The following is a 23,419-nucleotide window of genomic DNA, read 5'->3' as shown; positions in this document are numbered from 1 at the left end:
TTCCCCTGCAGCCTCTGAGGTAGATTTCGGGAGGAAAAGTCTAAAGCCCAGGAGGTGAAGGAGGGAGGAGAGAACCACCCCTCCAGACGGACAGGACCCCGGGGCTGGCGCAGGACGCTGCCCAGAGCGGGACTCACCATTGGTGGCCGTGTTGACATAGTAGCGCCGGCCCTGAGGGGACAAGTAGCTCTGCCAGCCTGGTGGAAGGACAATGGTCTGGCTTTCCTCTCCCGGTGGAGGGGGCACCATTCCAGGCTTCTGTGGAGGAAGACAGAGAAGGTCACACACATGTGGCATTTTTGCAACTGTCTTTCAACCAGGAAGTCAGAGGCAGATGAAGTCTCCCTGGAATGGCTCGACACTGGCGGGGGCGCGTGGCCCACGGGTCTCCCTGGGGGAGGTTACAGGCTGCAGGTGTGATTTCGGGGGTTGCCTGAGCATGAGGTGTGAGCAGCCCTTGATTTTCAGAACCACCGCAGAAGGGACAGCACCCCCCAGAGGACGGGGGAGATGCCCGTCAGTTAACACAAGAGCTGGGCTTTCTCCTCCTGGGCCCCCAGAAAACCACTCACAGGGGTGCTGCACCTGCCTGGAGGAGGCGGGTCACTCTCCAGCTCCCACTGTGGAATCTGAAAATCCTCAGGACCACCAAATACAGCAGCAGACAAGGCCCAGGGCCTGCTGTGGGAACCGACCAGGAGTAATTAATGCAAGTCTCAGCACAGCGAGATGTTAAACCTTCCATAATAAAGCCAGGAATCAATGACGATCTAGGTGGGGTTTTTCTAGTCAAGTGTCCAAAATCACTCTGGCAAAGATAGCTGGGAATCTGAGTCGAAACAGACTTCCTTTCCATCGTACGCGCTGATGTGCGGTTTAATTCTTTAAGCTATGCACGGTAGTACTTTGAAAAAAAAATCAGAGAAAAAGCATAGAACAGAAAAACAAGATGCAGACACAAAGGCTAAAACAGAGGCGATCTGTGGTGGTGAGATTCTGGGGAATTTTTATTCTTTTCTTTTTGCTTCTCTCTCTCATCTAAATTTTCTTCAATAAACACAAAAGCAAAAGTTATTAGCTAAAGAACATTGAAAAGTAAGGAAAGAAGGTCCAGGTTAGCCCGTCATACAATTGCTGTTCCTTGTGAAGAAAGTAAATTGACTAAAATCAGAATTCCAGCCACACGAGGAGAGGTGCTGTGAATTTCTCGACAAAGCTGGACCCTGTTCAGAAATATTAAAACGCGTCAGCTCCTAAGTGCCCTCAGCACCCCCCAGCCATGCCCATGGAGGCAGGTTCTGATCACTGATGACCCCCGCTTAGGAAGATAAGAGACTGAAAGTGAGCAGTAGAGACACACAGCTCCCAGACTGCTCAGCTTTTCTGAAGCTGCAAAGCCACGTGCTTCTGCTTCCTGCGGTGCCCTGCACACCCTCAGTGGGATGGGATCAATCCTAGCTTCTCCTGGGACTTCGAGTAAACACAGCCACCCCGTGGCCCTCTGAGTAATGGTGGTGTACGTTTCATTATGAATTTTCACAATTTAACTGAGAGCTTTCCCCCCACGCCCCAATCGCTCTGTCCCCACATCTGTTAACTTACGGCTCCTCTCTGATTCCGTGCGCTGGCTTCTAAAAGAACTACCAGGGGCCAGAGAGCAGCCAGGAGGCGTCCTCACCAGCAGAGCATGTCCACTGAGCCCAAGCACACCACTGTGCACGTTTACCTAGGCGTCCAGACACTGCTCCGGACTCTTCCAGATTGGAAGGTGGTCGAAACACATGCAAGCCCTGTGATGAGTACAGTGTCTGTGTGGATAACATATCCCACAGGCAGGAGACAGACATTCTGGCTGAGTGGAGTTGGAAGTAAAAGACGAGCAGGGAGGTCAGGAGGTTGGCTGAAGAGAGGAACATTCTATCAATAGACCCAGGTTGCTTCTGCTTGAGTTCAGGTAAATTAGAGCATCCAAGAAGGGAAGGCCAGATTACAGCTTGTCTAAATAACCTGGTAAAAAATGAGAAATTGTTAAGAGGTATTAAACAAGGCTCAGAAACGGACGTGGCCAGAAATAGGTTGCAGAGGAGAGAGGCACCCAGAAGCACAGTGAAAACCAGCCCTCTGGCCTCAGGCTCACTCAATCCTGACACGGCCCCTTAGCTGCCACGTGACCTGGGGAAATGACTCAACCAGCTGCGTCTATTGCCACATCTGTGAAACATCAGCCCAGTTGTGGAAGATGCCATGGAGATTAATAACAAACTGGTCACCTAGGACAGTATCTGTCACCAGTTGTGCCCAATGGGCGTTCCCAGCGGAATGGGGTCTCTTGAACGCTGAGCAAGACCAGGCTTTACACAGCTCCTGCCTCCTATAATGTGAAGTTCAGGGGCACACACCTGGCCTCCGCCCCACCCTCCCCATCACTGTGGCTCAAATGTCACCATTAACAGTCCCTTCTCTGAGGTTTCTGTTTCCAGGACTCCTCAACTTAGAAGGCAAACACAGACCTATAGGGGAGGCCACTGGGTCAAGATGCTGACTCACATACTCTGGTGAAAAGATCTCTCCTTAGCTGGACTGGTGGAGAGAGTGGACCGAACCTTCCATCCCTCTGGGTCCCCCTTGTGAAACAGCATCAGTGACATCTGTCCTGTCTCCACAGTTGCATGGTGCTTTTCTCTTTAGAATGACTGGTTAATCTGCCTAACTCTGTAGGGTCAGAAGAAGCCCAGGTTTCCATCTGAGGACACTGATGACCAGGTCGGGGCCATGATGGCTCTGAGGTCTCCTCCGTCCAGGAAATGCAGGACCCTTTGGAAGGTACCGGGGGGAGGCATCCCTGATGCTGAGCCCAGAAGGGCCAAGAGGTGCTGAAGGAGGGGAAGGGGACACCCAGGCCAACTGAGCCTACTTCCTAATTTGGCCAACGTGGCAGAGAGGTCTCCACATCCCCTCCAGCATGGCCACGGGGCCCCGCTCTGCTCACCATCTGACTGTGTTCTGCCTCCGCCCTGCCCCCCAGGCAGCCACAGTCCCCTTGTTTTCTCCCCTCTTCCAGAAAGAAGTTCCTCCTGTTGGCTGGCCTGTAGTAAGTCAGGAGTCAAAGACACGTGGACAGGGACTTCCCCGGTGGTCCAGTGGTTAAGACTCTGTGCTCCTAATGCAGGGCGCCCGGGTTCAATCCCTGGTCAGGGAACTGGATCCCACATGCATGCCGCAACTAAAGATCTGCATGCCGCAACTAAGACCCAGAGCCGCCAAATAAATAAATAAATATTAAAAAAAAAAAAGATGTGCAGACAGCTGGCTACATCCCCAAGAGAACTGAAAACAACACTCAACCACAGAATTGTACGCACATGTTCACAGCAGCATTATCTACAATTACCGACAGGTAGAAACAACCCAAGTGTCCGTCAACTGATGAACGGACCAACGAAATGTGGAATATTCAGCCATCCAAAGGAATGAAATACTGATAAACGCTACAACACAGATGAACCTTGAAATCATGCTACATGAAATAAGCTGGACACAAAACCCCACATATCATACAATCTCACTGATGTGAAATATCCAGAACAGAAAAATCTGTAGAGACGGAAAGCAGATTCATGGTTGCCAGGGGCTGGAGGGAGGGGGAAATGGGGACATGGATTCCTTTTTGGGGTGATGAGAATGTTCTGGAACTAGACAGTGGTGATGGTTGCATAAAACTGTGAAGGTATAAATGTCACTGACGGTAAATTTTATGTTAGGTGTATTTTAACACACACACACACACACACACACACACACACAGAGTTGGCCTTCCCACCTGCAGGCCCTCATCTAAGAGGCCCAAACTACCACCATTACCTCATTCCTCGTGGTCATGGAGGGACAGGCCTCCTGGGAGAGCTGCCCCACAGCCATCAAGAGGATGCAGCGTAACTACCCAGTAATTAAGGTCTCTGCCAAACCTATTCTTCTAATTAGTTTCCTTCCAACTTAAATCCTTCCCTTGCCTTCCCTAGTCCTGTGGCTTCTCCCCTTCCATTTCAGCAGCTCTTTCCCATGGGAATAGGAACTAGAAGCAGGGGTGGGGGGTGAGGTTGGGGGCCCCACCTACAATGAACATGAGCCGAAGGACTGTGAATCGGGGGACATGAAGCCTGTTTCTTCCAACTAATAAATTCTTAACCTCATGCACAGGACTGCTTTGTGGGAATGAGAAAACGCTGCCTCTTCCCCAGATGGGCCAGACCCCTGAGTGCAAGGTTGGGTTTCAGCTGCCCCTGACTCCCCCCAATCTGGGCCCCCTTGTTGAGTAAACAACCTGCCCAACTGTACATGACGGCCCGTCCTCTGAGAATCTAAAGAAAACTATGGCTCTTCTGCCCCCCAACAATGGAGGCATGTGTGCACCTACTCACGCACCCTATTTCCTATAGAACATCAAGAGTTTCCAGACCACTTCAGAACCCTAGTCGAGAAGGTACTCAAGAAACATCTGAGCTCAGATCCCATTTGCCCTCATGGATAATGACTTTCACCAAATGTTTACAGTGCACCAAGGACTGGGCCAGGTGCTTCACAAACTCATCTCTAACCATTACCACAAGCCTGCCACAGAGATGCCATTTTTTTCCCCATTTTACAAGGAGGAATCTGAGACTCAGAGAGTTTAATATCTCACCCAACACTGCACAGCTAATTAACTGGTGAAACCGAACTTTAAACTATTAGCTTTGTTTCTATCCAGTTACCCAAATCCTAGTTACCCTCAGCTCATCTCTCCCCAGCTGTCTGTGATCAGCTCTGTATCTTCACCTGGACCACCTGACATCCCAGCTCCCCGCACAAGGAGGATGGTAACTCAGGCCTGCTTCTCCTGCCTGTCTCACGGTCTCCAAACGAGCATATGTCTTCCCAGGAGACGTGCAGAAATATCACCGCCCACGTCCAAGCAGTCACGTTCCCTGCCTGTGGGCTGACTTCCTTGTCTCCTTACTTAGAACAGCACAAGCAAAGAAATTTTCCTCTTAATGGTGGCTACTGATCCCCTCCTCGGAGGGGGAAAATAAGAGCAGACAAACAAAGGGAAGTCACCTAGAGATTAAAAACAAATCCCCCTACAGTGGTGTTTCTCAAAGTGTGGTCCCTGGGACACCCCGTCCGTCACCAGCGATGTGGGTTAAAGTGCAGATTCCGGGGCTCTGACTCCAAATCAGCCTTGAGCCTAGAAAGCTGCTTTTTAACATGTATGCTTAAATCTCATACTCAATGAACTCAGAAGAGATGGTTTGCAGCTTTCTTTAGAAGGGGTGATGGAGAGAAAACATCACTTCTGAGATCAAAACTGGGAACAGAAAATTAATAATTTATAAAAAGACAGTGTTTGGCTGCCTGGCTACTTACAAAGAAGAGACTCCTGTCCCCTAGCCCAGACCCTTCAGATAGACTATTCCAAGAGAACTTATCTTGCCTCTGCAGCTTCCAGGCAGAACGAACCCCACACTCAGACGCCCCCCAGTTTCTTCAAGTTCAACCCAGGACCCCTTGCCCCTTAGGAGACTTCCGGAAGCACCTGGTTCTTACCTTCCGCAGGTGTGAGCAAACGGTCCTCGCCGGTGGTAATGGGGGGCCGTCAGACACTTGATTTTGCTGCCGGATCGGACGGTTTTAAGGTCCCCCCATTCCGCGTCTTCTCACACCCCAAACCCAGAAGCAATAGGAGCGCTAAAGAAAGGCATTTCCACAGCCCTCACAGCCCCCCTCCCCCACACCCAGATCTATATATAACAGCGCTGAAGTTGTCAGCCTAACGAGCCACTTTCTGGCAGACCCGTTGCCATGGCAATGACTGCTAATGAGTCTGGTGCCTAACTGGCAGCGCCTGAAGGTATCTCCATAAAGAACTCGCCAGCAAGTTCTCCCTTCCCAATGACACAGCCAGCTGGGACACCCGGGAGCAGCCAGCACGTGGCCAGGTGTGCCTGGGAGCCATCAGCCCTCGGGAACCAGTTTGTTACAGGTGCTCGCTGAGCAGTCCCCGACCCGGAGGCCAGAAGCGGCTTCCGCTGTCACTCAGTATGGGTCAACCAATTAGGGACAGGGTTGCAAGGGAGCCACCAAGAAGCCCAAGACCCGGGGCTTCCCTGGTGGCGCAGTGGTTAAGAATCCACCTGCCAACGCAGGGGACACGGGTTCGAGCCCTGGTCCGGGAAGATCCCACATGCTGCAGAGCAACTAAGCCTGTGCGCCACAACTACTGAGCCTGTGCTCTAGAGCCCGTGAGCCACAACTACTGAAGCCTGCGTGCCACAGCTACTGAGACCACCTGCCACAACTACTGAAGCCCGCATGCCTAGAGCCTGTGCTCCACAACAAGAGAAGCCACCACAATGAGAAGTCCGTGCATCGCAACGGGCTTTAAAAGGGTAGCCCCAGCTCGCCTCAACTAGAGATAAGCCTGCGCTCAGCAATGAAGACTCAACGCAGCCAAAAATAAACTTAAAACAAACAAAAAACCAAAAAAAAAGTAAGCTCAAGGCCCAGCGGGGCTGGAGACTGGAGACCCACATCCACCCCACACCTTTCTGCCGACACCTGTTTAGGGTGGAGAGATTCCCAGACAGAGCTGGGAAGAGCTACCCAAGGAAAGATCATCTCTGGCTACAGGGTAAGAGAGAAGACATGAAGCAGGGCCCCACTTCCCACACTGATGCCGCCAGCCTCAGGGTCTGTGTCCACAAGAATACTGGGCGCTTCTCCTCTGTCTCACAGGTGAAAGTATTGTTCTCTCAGGCTCTGGCAGCCCTTCTATCCATGGAGAGCGACTGAGAGAAAATAGCTGGGGAGGAAGGAGGGGACCCATGACAACAGCACAGTGCATTCTGGGAAGTGTAGTCCTCCCAAGTAGTTTCATAGGCTGGTGGGAAGAGGATGGGCATTGACAGCATCTTCATGTTCTTCTAGGGGTGAGAGATTTGGAGATCCAGCCAGAGGGCAGAGGAAGAGGAGGAGGGGGGGCGCCACACAACAGAGAAACAGAGTATAAGATTCAGGAAGGCAAGGCCATGTCCATCTTGTTCTTAGCTTTAGTCTCAGCTCAGTATCCAGAATATTGGATGGATGGATGCATGGATGGAAACTGGGAATTGTAATAGAAACTGGGCTTCAAACAGATTTGAGAGGCTATTTCCCCAAACAAGTAAACAGAGAATGGCTGTCCAAGCAATGCATGTGCCCCACCTGTGAATAAATCCCAGCTCTTCATGGACTGACTGAACAGACTGTTCAACGTTGAGTACAGGGAGGTGGGGGACACAAGATAATACAGTGTTTCTTTAAGTGCAGAAATTAAATTGAGGAACAGCATCCAGAAGCCTCAGGAGCAGCACAAACTTCTACTCATGAGCTCATCTGGTCTCCAGAAGAAAAATTCCAGGAAACCATTTAGCAACCTCAAAAGAGGACAGGAAGATACAGCATCTATTATACAAACGCCAAAGTCATAAGGAGAGAACAAACTAATGGAAAAAAGGCAAGTTGGTTTAAAAAAATGATATAAAAAAAGGACAGGATGTGCTCAAAACTGTAGGGAAATTTAAAAGGTAGTGATAAAAGGAATATCCACATTGGTTGCAATAGAATATAAAATCAGTATTGTAAAAAGAAAAAAAAAGTCAGTTATGTACAAAACAAACTGAAGAATTTTTTTCCCAGAATGCAAAGGAAATGGGAAAACATGAAAACTGAATCGACAGAAGAGCAGGCCAAGATGCTAGGTGTTCCTGAAGAAGAAACTAGAACAAAAGCCATAGCAGAAAAGAAACTATAAACAAAGGTTGATTGGGGGGCCCAGGGAAGAAAACCTCCCTCAGCTCAAAGAGACACACAGGAAGGTCCAGCAGTGCTCCAGGCAAAATGGGTTTTAAAAGCCCAACAACAAGCTGACACCCTCTAACAACACATTTGCACAGCAAAGAAAGGTCCTACAACCCCTTAAGTGGGAGGAGGGTGTCTCCGATAAAGGAGCATAAATAAAGCTGCTCTTGGCTCTTCTGTGACCACATTTCCAAAGACACCCCTGGACCGCTAGGTAGAAAATGCTGAGCCCATTCTATGTCGCCACAGCTGTCTTTCATGAGTGAAATGGAGCGAAATACATTGCTCTACAGACAAGGGTTCAGGATATTTACCAATCAAGTGCTTGAAAGATGTACTCCAACTGCCTGAAAGATTAAAACAATTACAGGTGAAGAATGAAAGCCTCGAGGTAAAAAGGACCAGGGCTGAACACTGAAAGCAGCTTATAAAAAATGTGTAAATAATCATCGTAAACCTAGTTACAGAACATGTGTAAGGGTGACTATTCTCAATACATAGTGTAAAAAAAAAAAAAAAGAAATAAAAACCCGGATCACAAATTCCAGAAAATACTAGAAAAGATCAGGAGGTAGGAGAAAAAAAGTGTGGACACCGAGAGACAGGAAGCAGAATCCCACTCTCCCTTCCCCTCCTGATAAAGAAAGTCCCCTTCTTCCTCTCCTCCCTCCTGCCAAGACTTTCAGGTACCTGCGCAATTCGCTACCATCCTCTGGCATCTGGTATCTGTCCTCCTCTATTTTCTAGAGAAGGACGGGTTTTCCAGCCAGAGGGACCACGGCAGAAGGGAAGGGTCCTTGGAGACCACAAACTTTCTTCCACAGGGAGCCCTGAGCCCTGAAATCCATGAAGGCGGACAGGGTGGGCCCAAAGCACTTTGCTGGATGAGGGAAAGCTCAGGAACCCAGGGCTTCTAGAATATCTCATTTGTTCCTCTTGTTTGCCTTTGGAAGCCCTCAAGGCCAAAGCTGGGCTCAGCACTCAGAGAAGAGTGTCACTATTGCCCAGCCTGAGTCTGAGATTTTCTGCTTCCCTTGATCCACTCTGGTTGGACCCCGTGTGAAAGGGGGTCAAACCATAAGGCTCACCTCTAGCTTTTACCAGTCAGGAGCCACAGAGCCACAGGATGTCTTTCTCCCTTCCACTTCTCTATGTGCAGAATTTCTCGGTAAATGTGACCGACTCGTCAGAGGTTTTGCCAGAATTCTCCATGAGTATACTCACACCCCTCTTACTAGAAATCACCTGGTTGGCAGGGCTGCTTCTTTGAGTCCATTTTATTTTATTTTATTGTACCACATTTACTCTTTTTTTAAATTTATTTTTTACTGAAGTATAGTTGATTTACAATGTTGTGTCTCTGAGTCCATTTTAAAGGAAATTTCCAAACCAGGCTCTAATCACTTAAATGCAAAAGCCCCCAGGACTCTTCTAAACCTGATACCCAAGTGTCCTCAGGCCTCATTGCTCAGAGTAGGTGGATGGATAGATGGATGGGGTAACTTTCACAGCAATGATCCACATCCCTCTGGCTGGACTCCCCTGCTTGATCATGCCAGACCTGTACCCACCCCATCCCCGAAAAGCTCCCAGGATGATATCTACCAGTGGCCAGAGGGTGACGCACCTGGACTCGCCAGCCCCGTTCCCCATGGGCGTCTGCCTTGCTTTTCCTTGACTGCATCAGCGACCTTTCGCAATGCCCCCACTGGCTCCAGTACTGTCCTCCATCCACGATGCTGCTAGAGGAAGCCTCACATCCTGGCTGCCACTGGTATCCACTCTGAGAGGTGGACATCAGTGCCATGGGGGTTTTCTCCTGGCACCCACAAAGCTGTCAGCCCTGGGCCTGGAGGCTGAACTGCTGTGAGCACTGCAGGCGTGTCTGGCTCCTGAAGACTCAGCGCAAGTCCTGGCCACTCTGAATATCCATCAGCAAGCCCCCCAGTGCCTCCCTGGGGGCCAGTCAACTCACTGGGCATGTTTCTTAGGATTGACTAGGCAGAGGACACAGAACAATAAACTCTGTATTTTCTGACCCTGAAAAGGAAGGGAGTGATCTGGTGAACCAGGAATTTTGATTAACACAATTACAATGTAGCCCATGCAGGGATACAGGAAGTCAACCCTCTGCAGGAAAACTTGCTCAACTGGAAACCATGGGGTCTCCAGCGGGGCAAGGGTGGATGAAAAGCTTTGCAAGTGATACTGCGAATTACAAGAAAGCGTTGGATGAATGAACCCTCCTGGTTCAGAGGCCACTTCATGGCCTTGAAGTGTCTGGGGGCCAAGCAGTAGAGGGTAGAACGTGGCTTCTACGTGGGCCTGGCACACATTCCTGCATGGGCCCCACTTCACCAACCCTGGAGGAAAGAGATTTTATTACTGTTGCACCGTCTTACAGATATAAGACAGAAGGGCCAATTAACAGGGTTTAAGAGGAGACAATGCAAGGAACGAGGAACTCTGGATGGCTGGTACTTTTCCTGGTGACACCATCCAGCATGACATGGATCTGAGAGATGCCCTCTCTTCAGCATCTCCTGGGAGAATCTCCACGTTGACCAAACAGCATAAACATGTCACCGAGTATCACAGTCACTCTTGCTGTTTAAGAGGTTTGGAGCAGGTACTCAGAGGCCTCATGGCCGTGTTGAGGGCCACAGGGGGAAAGGGGTTCCCGTGGATGTTCCTGAAATACAGAGAACGGCTCCGGGAGTAAGATGGGAAGCCACAGCTGCTTCCCCACCTTGGAGTCTGGAGGGGCTTGGGGAACCCCAGAGAAAGCCCCTAACTTTTGTCCTGTTTCTCAGGTGTGTCTGATCCTGATGCTTCGGAGCTATAAAGGAAAAGGCAGTGAGCTCCCGGCAGCCCGTTCCAACTTCTGGCTTCTGAGCAGGAAAAACCCAAGTGATTCTGCTCACTTGTGATTAACGAAGACATTTTTATTCAGACTCAGCTTCCTGATGGGCTGTTGAGAATGTTGGCTCCCTTCCTCCTACCCCTCCCCTAGCAGATAAAAATAGCAGGGGCTGTTCTGACATCCTACCTCCACTGTCGGGAGCATCGGCAGAAAGCACAGGGGTCTAGGCTTAAAGAGACTGTGTTCCCAGGCAACGAGCTGTGATTTACGCAGTCCTCTTTGCCTCTCTGGATGTGTCTCCTCGTCTATAAAACCAAGGGCTGCCAGCCCTCAAACACTGGGGTGCAGACTTCCCTGGTGGCACAGTGCTTAAGAATCCGCCTGCCAATGCAGGGGACGCGGGTTCGAGCCCTGGTCCGGGAAGATGCCACATGCTGCAGAGCAACTAAGCCCGTGCGTCACAACTACTGAGCCTGCGCTCTAGAGCCCACGCGTTACAACTACTGAGCCCGCGTGCCACAACTACTGAAGCCCGCGCGCCTAGAGCCTGTGCTCTGCAACAAGAGAAGCCACTGCTATGAGAAGCCCACGTACCGCAACGAAGAGTAGCCCCTGCTCGCCGCAACTAGAGAAAGCCCGCACACAGCAACAAAGACCCAACGCAGCCAAAACTAACTAACTAAATAAATTTATATAAAAGAGACCACTGGGGTTCCACAACCTGAGGCACGTCTTTCACAACAGAACCCAAAACTTCCACGAGAGAAATTTCAAGGCATTTAAATGACCAGCGCAAACTTGCAAAAGCAGCTGCTGCATAAAGAGGTAGCAGAGACCTCCTGACGAGGGACATAAACAGTCATGCCAACATTACCCTTTTTTTTCTGCATGATTCCCCCAAACTCTTTTGGGGTCCAAAGAGGAAGCAGTCTGAAACTCTTTTGGTCTAGAGATACCACTTCATTCACTCCAGACTCAGGATTGGTGGGAAAGACACCAGTGAAGTGATTAACAAACATTGTAGATCATTAAGTTTATGCCCAAACCAGGATACTATTATAAAAATTGTGGGCATTAGACCTCAAACCACTGTGGGGAGACTGAACACTGAATTCTCCTCCCTTTTGCTCCAGGGCACTGCTCTGGCCTCTTTAGGGCTGAAATGTCCCTATCTGTGAGAGGAAGGACTTGGGGTAAAGTTTCACCATTTCCATAGTTGTAAAGGATCTCAAGATACATCCTAGGAGAGGAAAAAAAAAGACAAACAAAAAAACGCATCCTAGATTTTCTATACTAGTTTACCTCTATAATGGTATCAATGATCCTGCCTTAGAAGATGCTTTTTGCAGGACATTTTGAGGCTCAGTCACCAGAAACACTCTCCCTAGGGAACTCCTGGTAGGGTGAAGACCCCTCTAGATGATTCCGGGTCCAGTTTCCCTTTGCAGAGGAAAAAGGCTGGGAATAAGAGTTTTGCCAACGCTTGGTATTGGGAGGGGAAAAAGAAACACAGCCTTTCTTTAGTATTAAGGTGCAAAACCCCAAAATGCCTATGCCATTTCTGGCACTTTCATAAGTTGTTATGACTCTGAAGAAAACCCCATAACCAAATTTCCCAAGCATTATGTTCTGTTCGAAATGGGATTTAAGAAGCTCAGAAGGGAGGCAGGGAGTTGAAAGTTGCTAGCCCGGGGAAGTCAGAGGCTTGGGTACCTCATGGAAAGCAGCCTGCCCGCCAGAAAGGAACTTCAAAGACAGCTGTTGTCCACAGCTGCTCCGGGAGTAAAAGCAGGCTTCCTCGTGGGCAGTGGGTACCGTTTTAAAGGGAGGCAGACTAGAGCTCATTAGGGCACAAAGATGGGTGTCTCTGACGGCCGGTGTCTGGCCGAGATCCAGCTGATCCAGCTTTACGGCTGCTACTCGCAGGCCTGCAGGCACCAAAAGAAACCAGGGGCGGCCAGTCTTCTCACCATGGAGACGCATTCCAGTTACTCTGCAGTGCCAACGGCCTGGGGTCCCAGTGATTCCAATCAAAGACTTCTAACTCTGCGAGCTGGTTCCCAGAGATCCCTAGTTGGCCCTGAACCATGAGCACCGGAGGGAGATTAAGACTAAGAGAGACTGGTACTGTTTCTATGAGTCAGAAAGGGTGCGATTCCGACCAACCCAAGTCAGCTGCCATTTCTGGAGCCTGAGCTCCTGGTGCGTATAAAACTTAGACAGGATTTACCTGGTGGCGCAGTGGTCGAGAGTCTGCCTGCCGGTGCAGGGGACACAGGTTCATGCCCCGGTTCGGGAAGATCCCACATGCCGCGGAGCAGCTGGGCCCGTGAGCCATGGTCGCTGAGCCTGCGAGTCCAGAGCCTGTGCTCCGCAACAGGAGAGGCCACAACAGTGAGAGGCCCGCGTACCGCAAAAACAAAACGAAACAAAAAAAAAAAAAAAAAAAAAAACTTAGACAAATGGGACAGCCGAGGACATGGCCATCGAGGTTTCAGATCTACCACTGCTCTGGGGCACCATGCGGAGAACACGGACACAAGAGCTGCCGCTGTCTTGCTGTGAACCTTGAGCAACATACTTCATCTCTGCTGGTACAGAATTTCCTCATCTCAAGAATACGGAAGTTGGACCAGATGGTCTCCAGGGTTGTTTTTTTGTTTATTTTTTGTTTGAAAGGTATAGCCTAATGCTCAATGATTCTGGATGTTAGTATCTCTCTTTTAAGGACGTGCCATTTTTGTCGGAGGGAAAAAAGGCACATTCAAGTGCAGACACAGGATTCAGAGGCGGTCCTGGAACGCTGCCTGGGCCCCAAACACCTGGGCTTCTGCCTCGCTACCTTGGAGCTCAGTGCCTCCGCCTCTCACCATGGGGAGTTCTGGTGAGTTCTTCTGTCCTGAGGACCTGTGTCCGCCCCTTCCCTGTCACTCCCAGAGCCACGCACGGTTGCTCTCTATTTTGCCAAGAACCAGACGACCACCTGGCGTCCTGGGATTCCCTGTATCCGAAGTTAGAATTCTCCCCACACCCAAGGCAGGCTCCAGAAGAACAGTTCCAGACCTCCTGGCACACAGCGCCTCTGCTCACCACTCACGCTGCACCCCGCCAACGGCCCGCACCCCATACACCTCAGCCTCTGCCAAGAGCTTCCCCGGGCTCCTCCCTGCTCCCTGAATGCACCTCAGCGTTCATCCCCTTGCTAATCCCATCTTCCCCGTAAACCTCCCGGCCGCCATCCACAGCCAGGGCCAGACTTGCCCAGTGATCTGCAGCCACGTCGTGGGCAGCTGTAACTGTCAGCACTGGATTGACTGGTCTGGGTTCTTTACAATAGCCATCATCCCAGTGTGGTCCCTGCACCGGCAGCCCAGGCGTCCTCTGCAAGCTGGTTTCAAACGCAGGGTCCCAAGCCCCACCCTACAGCCAGGCTCTATGTCTGAAAGGTCTCTGGGCAATTCAGATGCACGGTAGGCTCTTTGAGAAGCCCAGCTGGGAGTCAGAGGATGCTGCAGGAGGATGAGCACCATCTCTGCTCCTGGTACAGGTTCAGGCCTCGATCAGAAGCCACGCCACAATCAGAGAGGCTGATTTTGACCCAGCCAGTGGGATAGAATGTCCTGGGGGAAGGTTTATGTGCAGAGATAGACGGGACTTGCCACAGAAACTGGACCTCCTTCAGCTGTCCAGAACCTCAACAGAGCGGCCACTAAAGTCTTAGCTGATCCCTCTTGGTCCCTCTTTCCAAAGAAGGGGGGAGTCTAACTTCCAGAGGCAGGACGGTTGGCAAAGTAAGGCTATTCTCCTCTTGAGTCTCAGGAGAGCGTCCATCACCTTTAGGGCTGCCACGGCTGCCACCACCAAACTGGACAGAGACATCCAGCCCAGCCTGGAACCCCAGTGCAGATACTGGATTAACTGGGCAGATACTCAACAACCTTCTGGGGAACTGTGTCCTTTAATGGGCTTTCACCATCCAGTGTCCCATCTGGAACTGGGCCGTGGAGTAGAAGGTAGGTGGGTGGGAAGAAGCCAAGCTTTGGATGTGGGACAAGTTACTGGGAGAGGCAGATCTGGACTCCAATCCCCACCACAGAAAAATCCACATGTCACCACTCTGCTTCTCCGTCACACTGAACTTAACTGCTTCCCCAGGTAACCGAGGGGGACCCAAGACCCTTTCCCTCCACAAACATTTTCAGTCTTTTGCCCCCTCCCTTCCTGGTTTCTCCAACATCAGGCCACATCTTCTCCCCTCCTCTTGCCTCGGGCCCGGGAAAGGTGCCCCCAACACACCAGACTTTGTAAGCTCAGCAGTTGGGAGCCCGTATCTCAGAGGGTTCTCAGAAGTGCCTCTTTAAAATGCCAAAGCCATCTTAGGAGCATGCGGAGAAAGGCAAGCTGCACACACGCTGGCAGGTAAGCAGAACGATTCTTACCATTGGAGGAGGGCTCATCTTCTTTGGGGGCCGCTAACTCAGAGTCGTGGGTCCTGTCTGCAGTGCCCGGGCTGCTGGCCAGGCCCCTGCCAGCTTCCTCTCCACAGGCCCCTCTGCGGGAAATGAGGCCCAGGCGAACAGCTACCCCAGGGTCAGGGCTCTGGGCACCCCGGAGGATGTTTCTGTGGCTTTTCTCATCGCTGTTCTTTCACAAAGAACCCACTACATTGCACAGTTCCTTCCAAATCTGCTCCAGCTCCTGTGGGGAAATCAACGATGCCTTCTGGACTTTCCAGATACAAAGGATCTGGGGGCTTCCTTTCTTTCTTTCTTTCTCTCTCTCTCTTTCACTCTTTCTTTCGTCTTTCCTTTCTCTCTCTCTCTCTTCCTTTCTTTCTCTTTCTTTTTTCTTTATTGCACGCTCTCTTTTTCTCCTTCCTCAGCTAAAAAAAGTTGGCTGAGGTCACGACATACAATGGCCAAGCCTGTGTCACTGACCAGATGCCTTCCACCCCCGGGCCTGTGGACAAGAGCTCCTTTGTCCACTGTAGTTTAGGCTGGACTCCCTGGGCCTGCCCAAGCCCTGCTGGGGAATGTTCCGCCAACATTTTCCCATCCCAAAGTCACAGCTCTGGCCCCGGCTCTGGCCCCAGCTGTGCGAACCCAAGGCCAGATAAAAACCAACATAAAAAGGATGGAGAATTCTCCCCCAAAGAACCACTGTGCTGGACTTGTCCAGGGCTGGAAAGCTGCCGCTCCCAAAAGGGCAACATGAGGGTCCCCTGCCTCACTCAGCCCCTGTCACCTCCAAACCTGGACAGACAGCAGGAAAAGGGGAGGCAATGCCGCGCATTTCAGGTGAAAACAGGCTGGGGAATCACAAAGCTGTTAGGTTCACGGGAAGAAAGGACTGGACCCTGAGAGCAATACTGCCTCCACCAAGGAAATGAGTTTCAGCAAGTACTTGGCTCCTCGGTGAATATATCCTATCCCGCCGCTTAGAAAGCTTTTCGGAGCAGCTGAAGGTTTAGCACTTGAAGTGCCCTGCATTTCTGGGTTTGCTTTCAGATGCAAACCTTTGGGATGCCATGGCTCACGGGCCCAGCCGCTCCGCGGCATGTGGGATCTTCCCGGACCGGGGAACGAACCCGTGTCCCCTGCATCGGCAGGCGGACTCTCAACCACTGCACCACCAGGGAAGCCCCTAGGAACTGATTCTTTACATCGAAGTAAATACGGTGTCCTGGAGGAACAGAGGTCCTGAGGACTGCGTGGTTTCCTATAAACTACCACTTCTCTCAAACGCATGGATGAAGTGTCTGCTTAGGAAGGTTTCAATGCCAGCTCCTTGGGTGGGGGCCAGGCCATCAGTACTGTCATTCAGGGACAGAGTCAGATCAGGGTCAGGGCTTTGCTGGTTCACCACTGTGATACGTAGGGCAAGGCCTCTAAGCTTCAGTTTCTTCAAGTGTAAAATGGAGATGATCTTTCCCAAAAGATTGTTGTAAGGATTAAAGGGGAAAAAAGTAATCCATGTAAACACTTAGTATAGTGCGAGGGTGACGTGAGTTATGACTGTTGCTGCTGTCACTACCTGCAGGGGCTGAAAGAGTAGGTGCTGCAGTTTCCCTGGACTCAAAAAAGTTTAGACTCAACAACAAAAACAAACAACCCAATTTTAAAATGTGCAAAGGACATTTCTCCAAAGAAGATTTACAAATGGCCAATAAGCACGTGAAAAGATGTCACGTGTCACTAGTCATTAGGGAAATGCAAAGTCAAACCACAATGAGATAATACCTCACACCTATTAGGATGGTTACTATAAAAAAAAAAACAGAAAAGAACAGATATTGATGAGGATGTGGAAAAACTGGAGCCCTTCTGCGCTGCTGATGGGAAAGTAAGGTGGTGCAGATGCTGTGAAAAACAGTAAGGCAATTCCTCCAAAAATTAAACATAGAATTAGCATATGATCCAGCAATTCCACTTCTGGCTATATACCCAAGAAAATCAAAAGCAAGGACTCAAACAGATATCTGTACCCTCCTGTTCATAGCAGCATCATTCACAATAACCAAAAGGTGGAAACAACCCAGGTGTCCAGAGATGGATGAATGGATTAAAAAAAATGTAGTCTATACACAGATCTATACATACGCTTAAATCTACAGTTGTAAAATGGTCCCAAACCAGCCACTAAGAGAAGAAGTGAGCACCGTACGTATCCAGAGGTGAGAGTCCTCCAGTGGCTGCTGGGTTATCTTCTCCCTGGTGTGGGAAGGGATGCCAGATGCAAGCTCACACCCTGAACTGTGGGACCAGCCATGCCCTGGAATACACAGCAAGGTCCTTCTCTGCTCCTGGAAATGGGCTCCCACCCAGGAGAAGATGAGAACAAAACTTCATGTGCATCTAGACAGCCAAGACCCTCATCTTCAGGCCCTCTGGTTTTGTGGAATTAAAATGGCGATGGAAGCTTTCACAGCCCATGCCTTCTTGTTTTTAATAATAGCAAAGAGGGGACGGTTTTCAGGCCGTTCAGCCTTGACACCACTCTGACCCTGCAGCACACAGACGAGTAGATAAAATCATAGACAATAATGCCCTGTGGTAGGCAACACAGAAATCACCATCATGGTGGTTCTCTGTAAGGCCTCCAGCCAATGGCAAGGGGCCTTTCTGGGCCATTACAATCCAGGAGGCTGATCTGCGCTGACCTGAACTAAAGCAAAACAAACCAGTACTGCAGAGGTTTTATTCTATAGGATTCACCCAGTTAACATTTTTGGGTGTGTTAAGACCCGCATATACATTCCAGTGGGTCTACTGTTTGGGGTTATCCTAGTGTTCTAATCCAGAAGTCACTTCTGTTCTGCTTTACTGATAGTCCTCTATCATTACAGTTGGCTGGGGAAAAGCACAAATTGTTCACCTCCTTTTTTGTCTCTGAAAACAGGTATGTTTCTAACTATGGGGCCACATGGACAAACAAAAGACATCAGGAAACCCATGATCCAAAAGCAAAAAAGACTGGCAATCATTTCCACTAAGCTTCCTTTTCCCGAGTTGAATGGAGTCAGATGCAACCAACCCTCCTGTGATTGATTATTCTTTGTTTCAGTTGAGTTGAAAACTGTCAACCAAAAATAGGCCACGTTTGCTGTGGGACCTCATCCTCCTCCGTTGGACAAATTGTGTTGTCTTATAATGATAATTAAGAAAGAACATCTGGATGGCGATGACTCACTTCTTCTAAATGCTTCAGAGGAGTGAAGGGAAAAATTGTTCACCAGCCTGTGCAGTCTCCAGGGTACAGGGTCTCAAAGACAGCCCCACCCCCTGATACGCAGCCCCCTGGCTACACAATCAATCAGCAACTAATAACTAATCAAGTTCATAACGAATCAAGTTACTAACGACCGCTTTCCTGAATGCTGTGGAAGATATTGGCAAGTCTTATATATATGACTTCACTTCTAAAATTTGGAAGACAAGGCACAAACACAAGTGTTAAAAAAAAAAAAAAAAAGAGGGATAACCATACAGAGGAGTCTGCAAGGAATGCTGACTGATAAGTAGTAGACAATAAGAGCTTTCAGAGTCCTGAGGAGGGCAGAGCCTTTTCAGTTGGGACAGGCAGGGGCAGTTCCTCAGAAGATACAGAATTGGCCCGACAGCAGGGATGAAAAGAAAGGGCTTGACCAGAGCAGGAGGACACTAAGTAAGAAGCAGAATAAGCCTTGGCGACTGATGAGACGCAGGGGGAATGGGAGAAAGTAAAAGTCAACGCCAAAGGGAACAAGAGAAGCTAGAACCAGTTGCCCAGCGATCCAGCTATGGTGGGAGCCATTTGCGGGGACGTGGTGGAGTTTGTTGCCTGCATATCCAAGTTCAAAGTGATCACTGGGCAGCTGGGGTGAGTCTGGCCCTCGACACATGGAGCTGGAGCATCTGCACGGAGATGGTGGTGAAATCCTAGAGGTCAATGCTGAGTTCATGCAGAAAGGATGCACAGTGGAACCTATGGAGGGGGTGAGTGCATTCAAGTAGCAGGAGAATGAATCCATCCCACCCCTAGGCCCTCCATTCATGCAGGCAGCACCTCCTGGGCCCCTCTCAGTACTCTTAAAGGCAAAAAAAAAAAAAAAAACCGAACCCCCCAAACCAGGTCTTAATCTGTTTCCCCTCCAAACCAGTCCAGTACTTCATACTCAGGGACTATGTGATGGGGAATGAACAGATGTGGGTTCTGAGAATCAGTCACAGGAAGCAAACGAGGATGGGATCTTAAGACGAAATACATAGTTAGTGTCCACACGAGATAATGAAGAAAATGCTTACTGACTATAGAGAGGAGGTTTCCTCCGCTAATCTCAGAAAGGAATATGGAAGTGAGGTGGGTGTGGAAATCTGAACCCAGGCACACAAGGGGCTGGGGAGTGTGAAGAGGCACAGGGCAGCAAGGGAAGACATTCAGAGAGATGCCCATTCAGAAGAAAGCAAGAAAGGGACGGGGGTTTCCCTGGTGGCGCAGTGGTTGAGAGTCTGCCTGCCAATGCAGGGGACACGGGTTCGTGCCCTGGTCCGGGAGGATCCCACATGCGGCTGGGCCCGTGAGCCATGGCCGCTGAGCCTGCGCGTCCGGAGCCTGTGCTCCGCAGTGGGAGAGGCCACAACAGTGAGAGGTCTGCGTACCGCAAAAAAAAAAAAAAAAGAAAGAAACTAAGGGACGGGGCTGTATATAGGTAGTGGCTGGATCTGGCCCACCAAGCTAAGCGATGGCCCCTGGGAGTGACTGGCAGCCAGTTTCTTGCACTCAGCGTGGTGGGGTCCAAGGCCCCTCATAAGGTTTCTACGTGTCCCCATCATAAAAGAGTCCCAAGATCAAGTGGACATATCAGAAATGGCACCTGGTTTCAAAACCTCCTTACAGGCCCCATTCCAGACCTATGGGATCCCCTCCTCAGCGTCTCCCAGACCTCAGTCACTCATGTTCTGCTCTCAGAACTTTCCCACTGTCATGCATCAGCTACACTATGATTTACTTGTTTTTTAACTGACTTACATGGAACTTGAATTAAGCCTGGCCCTAAGCAGTAATATCTATGAAACCATGGATTTGATTGGGTTGGGTTTTTTTTTTCTATTACACACGAAAATAAATGGAACTTAAAAACTGTTATCTCCACGTGATCTAAGATCATCTCACATATCCTCAGTTGTAAACTCAGCCCACTTGGAGAAACAACAGTCTCAGGCTATGTGTAAAACTATCACGCAGCATCCAGGCAATGGTTTACGAGGTTCTTTTTTCAATCCCAGAAAACCAAACTTGAATTTGTGACTGACCACATACCCACAACTGCAGGAATGAGGTCCCCAGTGTGGGCCTGAATCACCACGGGGAGGACCAAGAGGACAGTTAAAGGGGTGCAGAGGGACTTCCTGTGGAAAGGGGCTCCGGGCGGTAGGCCTGTGGACACCTCTGTCAAATCCTGGTTAAAGTGGCAGTAAGAGGAAAAGATAACACTTACCACGCTACAAAAAAAAGCAAAAATAGTGGACAATCAGAATCTGAGTGAACAACCCTCCAGAACCTTTAAGGCCAGTGGAGTAAACGGAGAAAATTTTACAAAACGGAGACTAATTGTGAAAGGGGAAACAGCACTTCACACCTTCACTGCTCTCTGTGTCTAATTTGAGATGCACTTGGCACCTTCGCCCTTCTCAGACCCCGATGTGAGATACAGGATCTGCAACCACCCGAGCACTAAACAGCCAGCCCCTGTGGCTCAGAAGCAGCCTGAGATCTGCCCCTCCCTCCCTACCACCCATTTCTGCACAGGGATTCCTGGAAAACAAGCCAGCGGGCAGTGAAGGTGGGTGCAGGGCCTGGGGAGGGGTGTTAGTCATTCAGAGAGGTACGGATCCCACAGGTCAAGTCTGGAGAATGTCCTGGCAGCAGTGAGTGGGGATGGGGCCAGGAGAACTGTGATTTCTCATGCACTTCACCCATTCGGAATATCAGCAAGCCAGGCAGTAAAAGAACGATGCACCAGGTGACAGTCAATTTGAAAACAAGAACAGGACTGGGAGATGTATGTACCATTGAACCTACAGGTGAGCAAATGTGAAAAGGACCCACCTTCCCTCAAGTGCACAGAGTGCCAAAGCCAGTGACAGATGACCTATACTCTTCTTGTGTAATGCAGTGTCTACATAGATCCTGCCTTGTTAAGAATGAGTTTGAAAAGCCAGTGGGGGGGGGGGGCGGAACACATGGGAAATGAGTGAGGAAACACCATCCTAAATGCTCAAAGGAAGAGCACATCTCAGAAAGTAATTCAGAATATAATTTAAAATGTCAGGAAACTGCTAGAATGTAAGAAGTTGTGACCTCTTAGAGAGAGGAACAGAAAATTCGTAATGGAAAAAACCAGGCAAAAGAGAAAGGTTGATATAAAGAAGAAAATAGATAAGGTCAGTATTATATGAAAATTGCTCATTTAAAGCCACATTAACAGTTGTGGATAAATAAAAATACTAAAAGTTAAATCAGTAAAGTACAGAGTAAACTTAAAAGTATCTCCCCAAATTGCAAACTAAAAAAAGCAAGGAAATAATGAATCAATGTAGGTTTAAGTAGTATTCCATTAGAAAAGACCAGATCAAATACACTAAAATCAACAATTAATGACAAAAATAGTAAAACATAATAAAAAATCATGCACACCAACAGGCAAAGAGAAAAGTTATCTAGGAAATCACTCCTTCCTCAGACTTTTCCTCTACTCCTACTAACAGCTAGAGAACACTTCCCACTAGAATAAAAGCTCTGTGAGGCGGGGACTTTGTTTTGCTCACAGCTCATAAGGACTGGGCATCGCCCATCTGAAAGTGCCAGAAGACAAATGCCACTGACGTCAAAGCTTCAGGGGCATGGCCATCATCTTGTTCATCCCTGTGGGTGTCTATAAACGTTTGTTGAACAGTGGAACGGGCTGAGCTGCAAACGTGAGTTTCTGTCCAAAAAGGTTGACATCCAAGACATACATATCCAGCCAAGTCATATTACTATTTGACATGAAAGAAACAGGAAGGTTCTTGTAGGCATGCAAGTGAAGAGACCACACACTTACTGTTCAGACACTGAGAGAAACCAAAATTAGGAAGATGATGCTGGGGAAGTAACCATATAAATGCATTGCTTAGTGCACTCCCCCAACTCAGAAATCCAGCAAACTGTATTGCCTGGGGTTAGGGTTAGGGTTAGGGTTAGGGTTGAGGTTTGGTGCCTAGTGTTTCCCTTGGTCCTCCGCTGCTGCTCCCCTCCCATCCTGGAACCAGGATACATGTTTCTCCTGCAACATCCAAGGCCAGTACAGACGAAGCCTCCAGCCATGTGTGGGGCGCACTTGTAACTGCTGCTTCCTTTTCTGTCCAAGAACATGCCGACCGTGGAGGGACTGTTCAAGCTTTGTGGATTCTGTGCTGGGAGAGTCACCGAACAAAAAGTCTTTGTTTCCTTTGTCCACCAGAGCAATGCTGCACTATGCAGAACATCACAGCGGCCACTTTCTCTGCCAAAGAACTTGAGTGATGATTTTCTGTGTATTTAAAACTCATACTGAATGAACCAAGTCTTCCCCCACCCCCTCAAAACAGGAAAGACTAATCAACCACCCAGTAGCCAATGCTTTCTGCCATCAAAACCCTCTTTTATATCATCTTCTAAACCCTCTTGTACATCATCTTCTAAGAGTGGTTCCTGTTTTAGAAACGAGTGTACGCAGCATGATCTCAACTATGGAAAATAATGCTCTCCCCGCCCCAAGCCAAGCACGAAGGAAACACGCGAAAATGTTAACAAAAGTTATCTTTGTACTGTGGGATTCCTCTGGCTGTTGTAATTGTATTTCTTTTATCACGTTTAAATTTTTGAGTTCTTTTTTAATTTTAAAAATGAAATTTTTAATTTTTCTTTATTTTAAAAATGTATTCGTATATACTGCCCTTCCCCTGAATCCGCATGTACAATTCTAAATATACCATATGATCCCAATTATGTAGACAAATATGACCCGAAAAAAAAAAAAAAAGACAAGCATGCTAAATATTTCTTCTTATTTCTGCTTTTCTGTATTTTCCAAGTTTTCTATAATGAGCATATTCATTTATTCATTTTAGTGCATTCTTTTAAAAAAATCTTTAACTTGGATTCCATTATGAGCTAATACAT

The 23,419-nt window shown here is 49.0% G+C and overlaps 1 protein-coding gene across 3 annotated transcripts in view; it reads right to left on the bottom strand.

Moving 5' to 3' along the window:
• The window catches only part of GAS7 (growth arrest specific 7), a 203,568-nt gene that overhangs the window by 80,752 nt on the left and 99,397 nt on the right, over positions 1-23,419 (bottom strand). For 2 of the 3 annotated variants that reach the window (XM_060081685.1, XM_060081687.1), the window contains exon 2: positions 138-258. In XM_060081685.1, the coding sequence (XP_059937668.1) occupies positions 138-258 (121 nt within the window). Of the gene's footprint in view, positions 1-137; positions 259-15,177; positions 15,257-23,419 lie in introns of those variants that run through there. The other variant, XM_060081686.1, reaches the window with a different exon arrangement.

Source organism: Mesoplodon densirostris, chromosome 18 (genome assembly GCF_025265405.1).
Source record: "Mesoplodon densirostris isolate mMesDen1 chromosome 18, mMesDen1 primary haplotype, whole genome shotgun sequence".
Lineage (NCBI taxonomy): Eukaryota > Metazoa > Chordata > Mammalia > Artiodactyla > Ziphiidae > Mesoplodon > Mesoplodon densirostris.
Note: the sequence above shows the minus strand (reverse complement) of the source record. Positions and strands in the feature narration are given on the sequence as shown.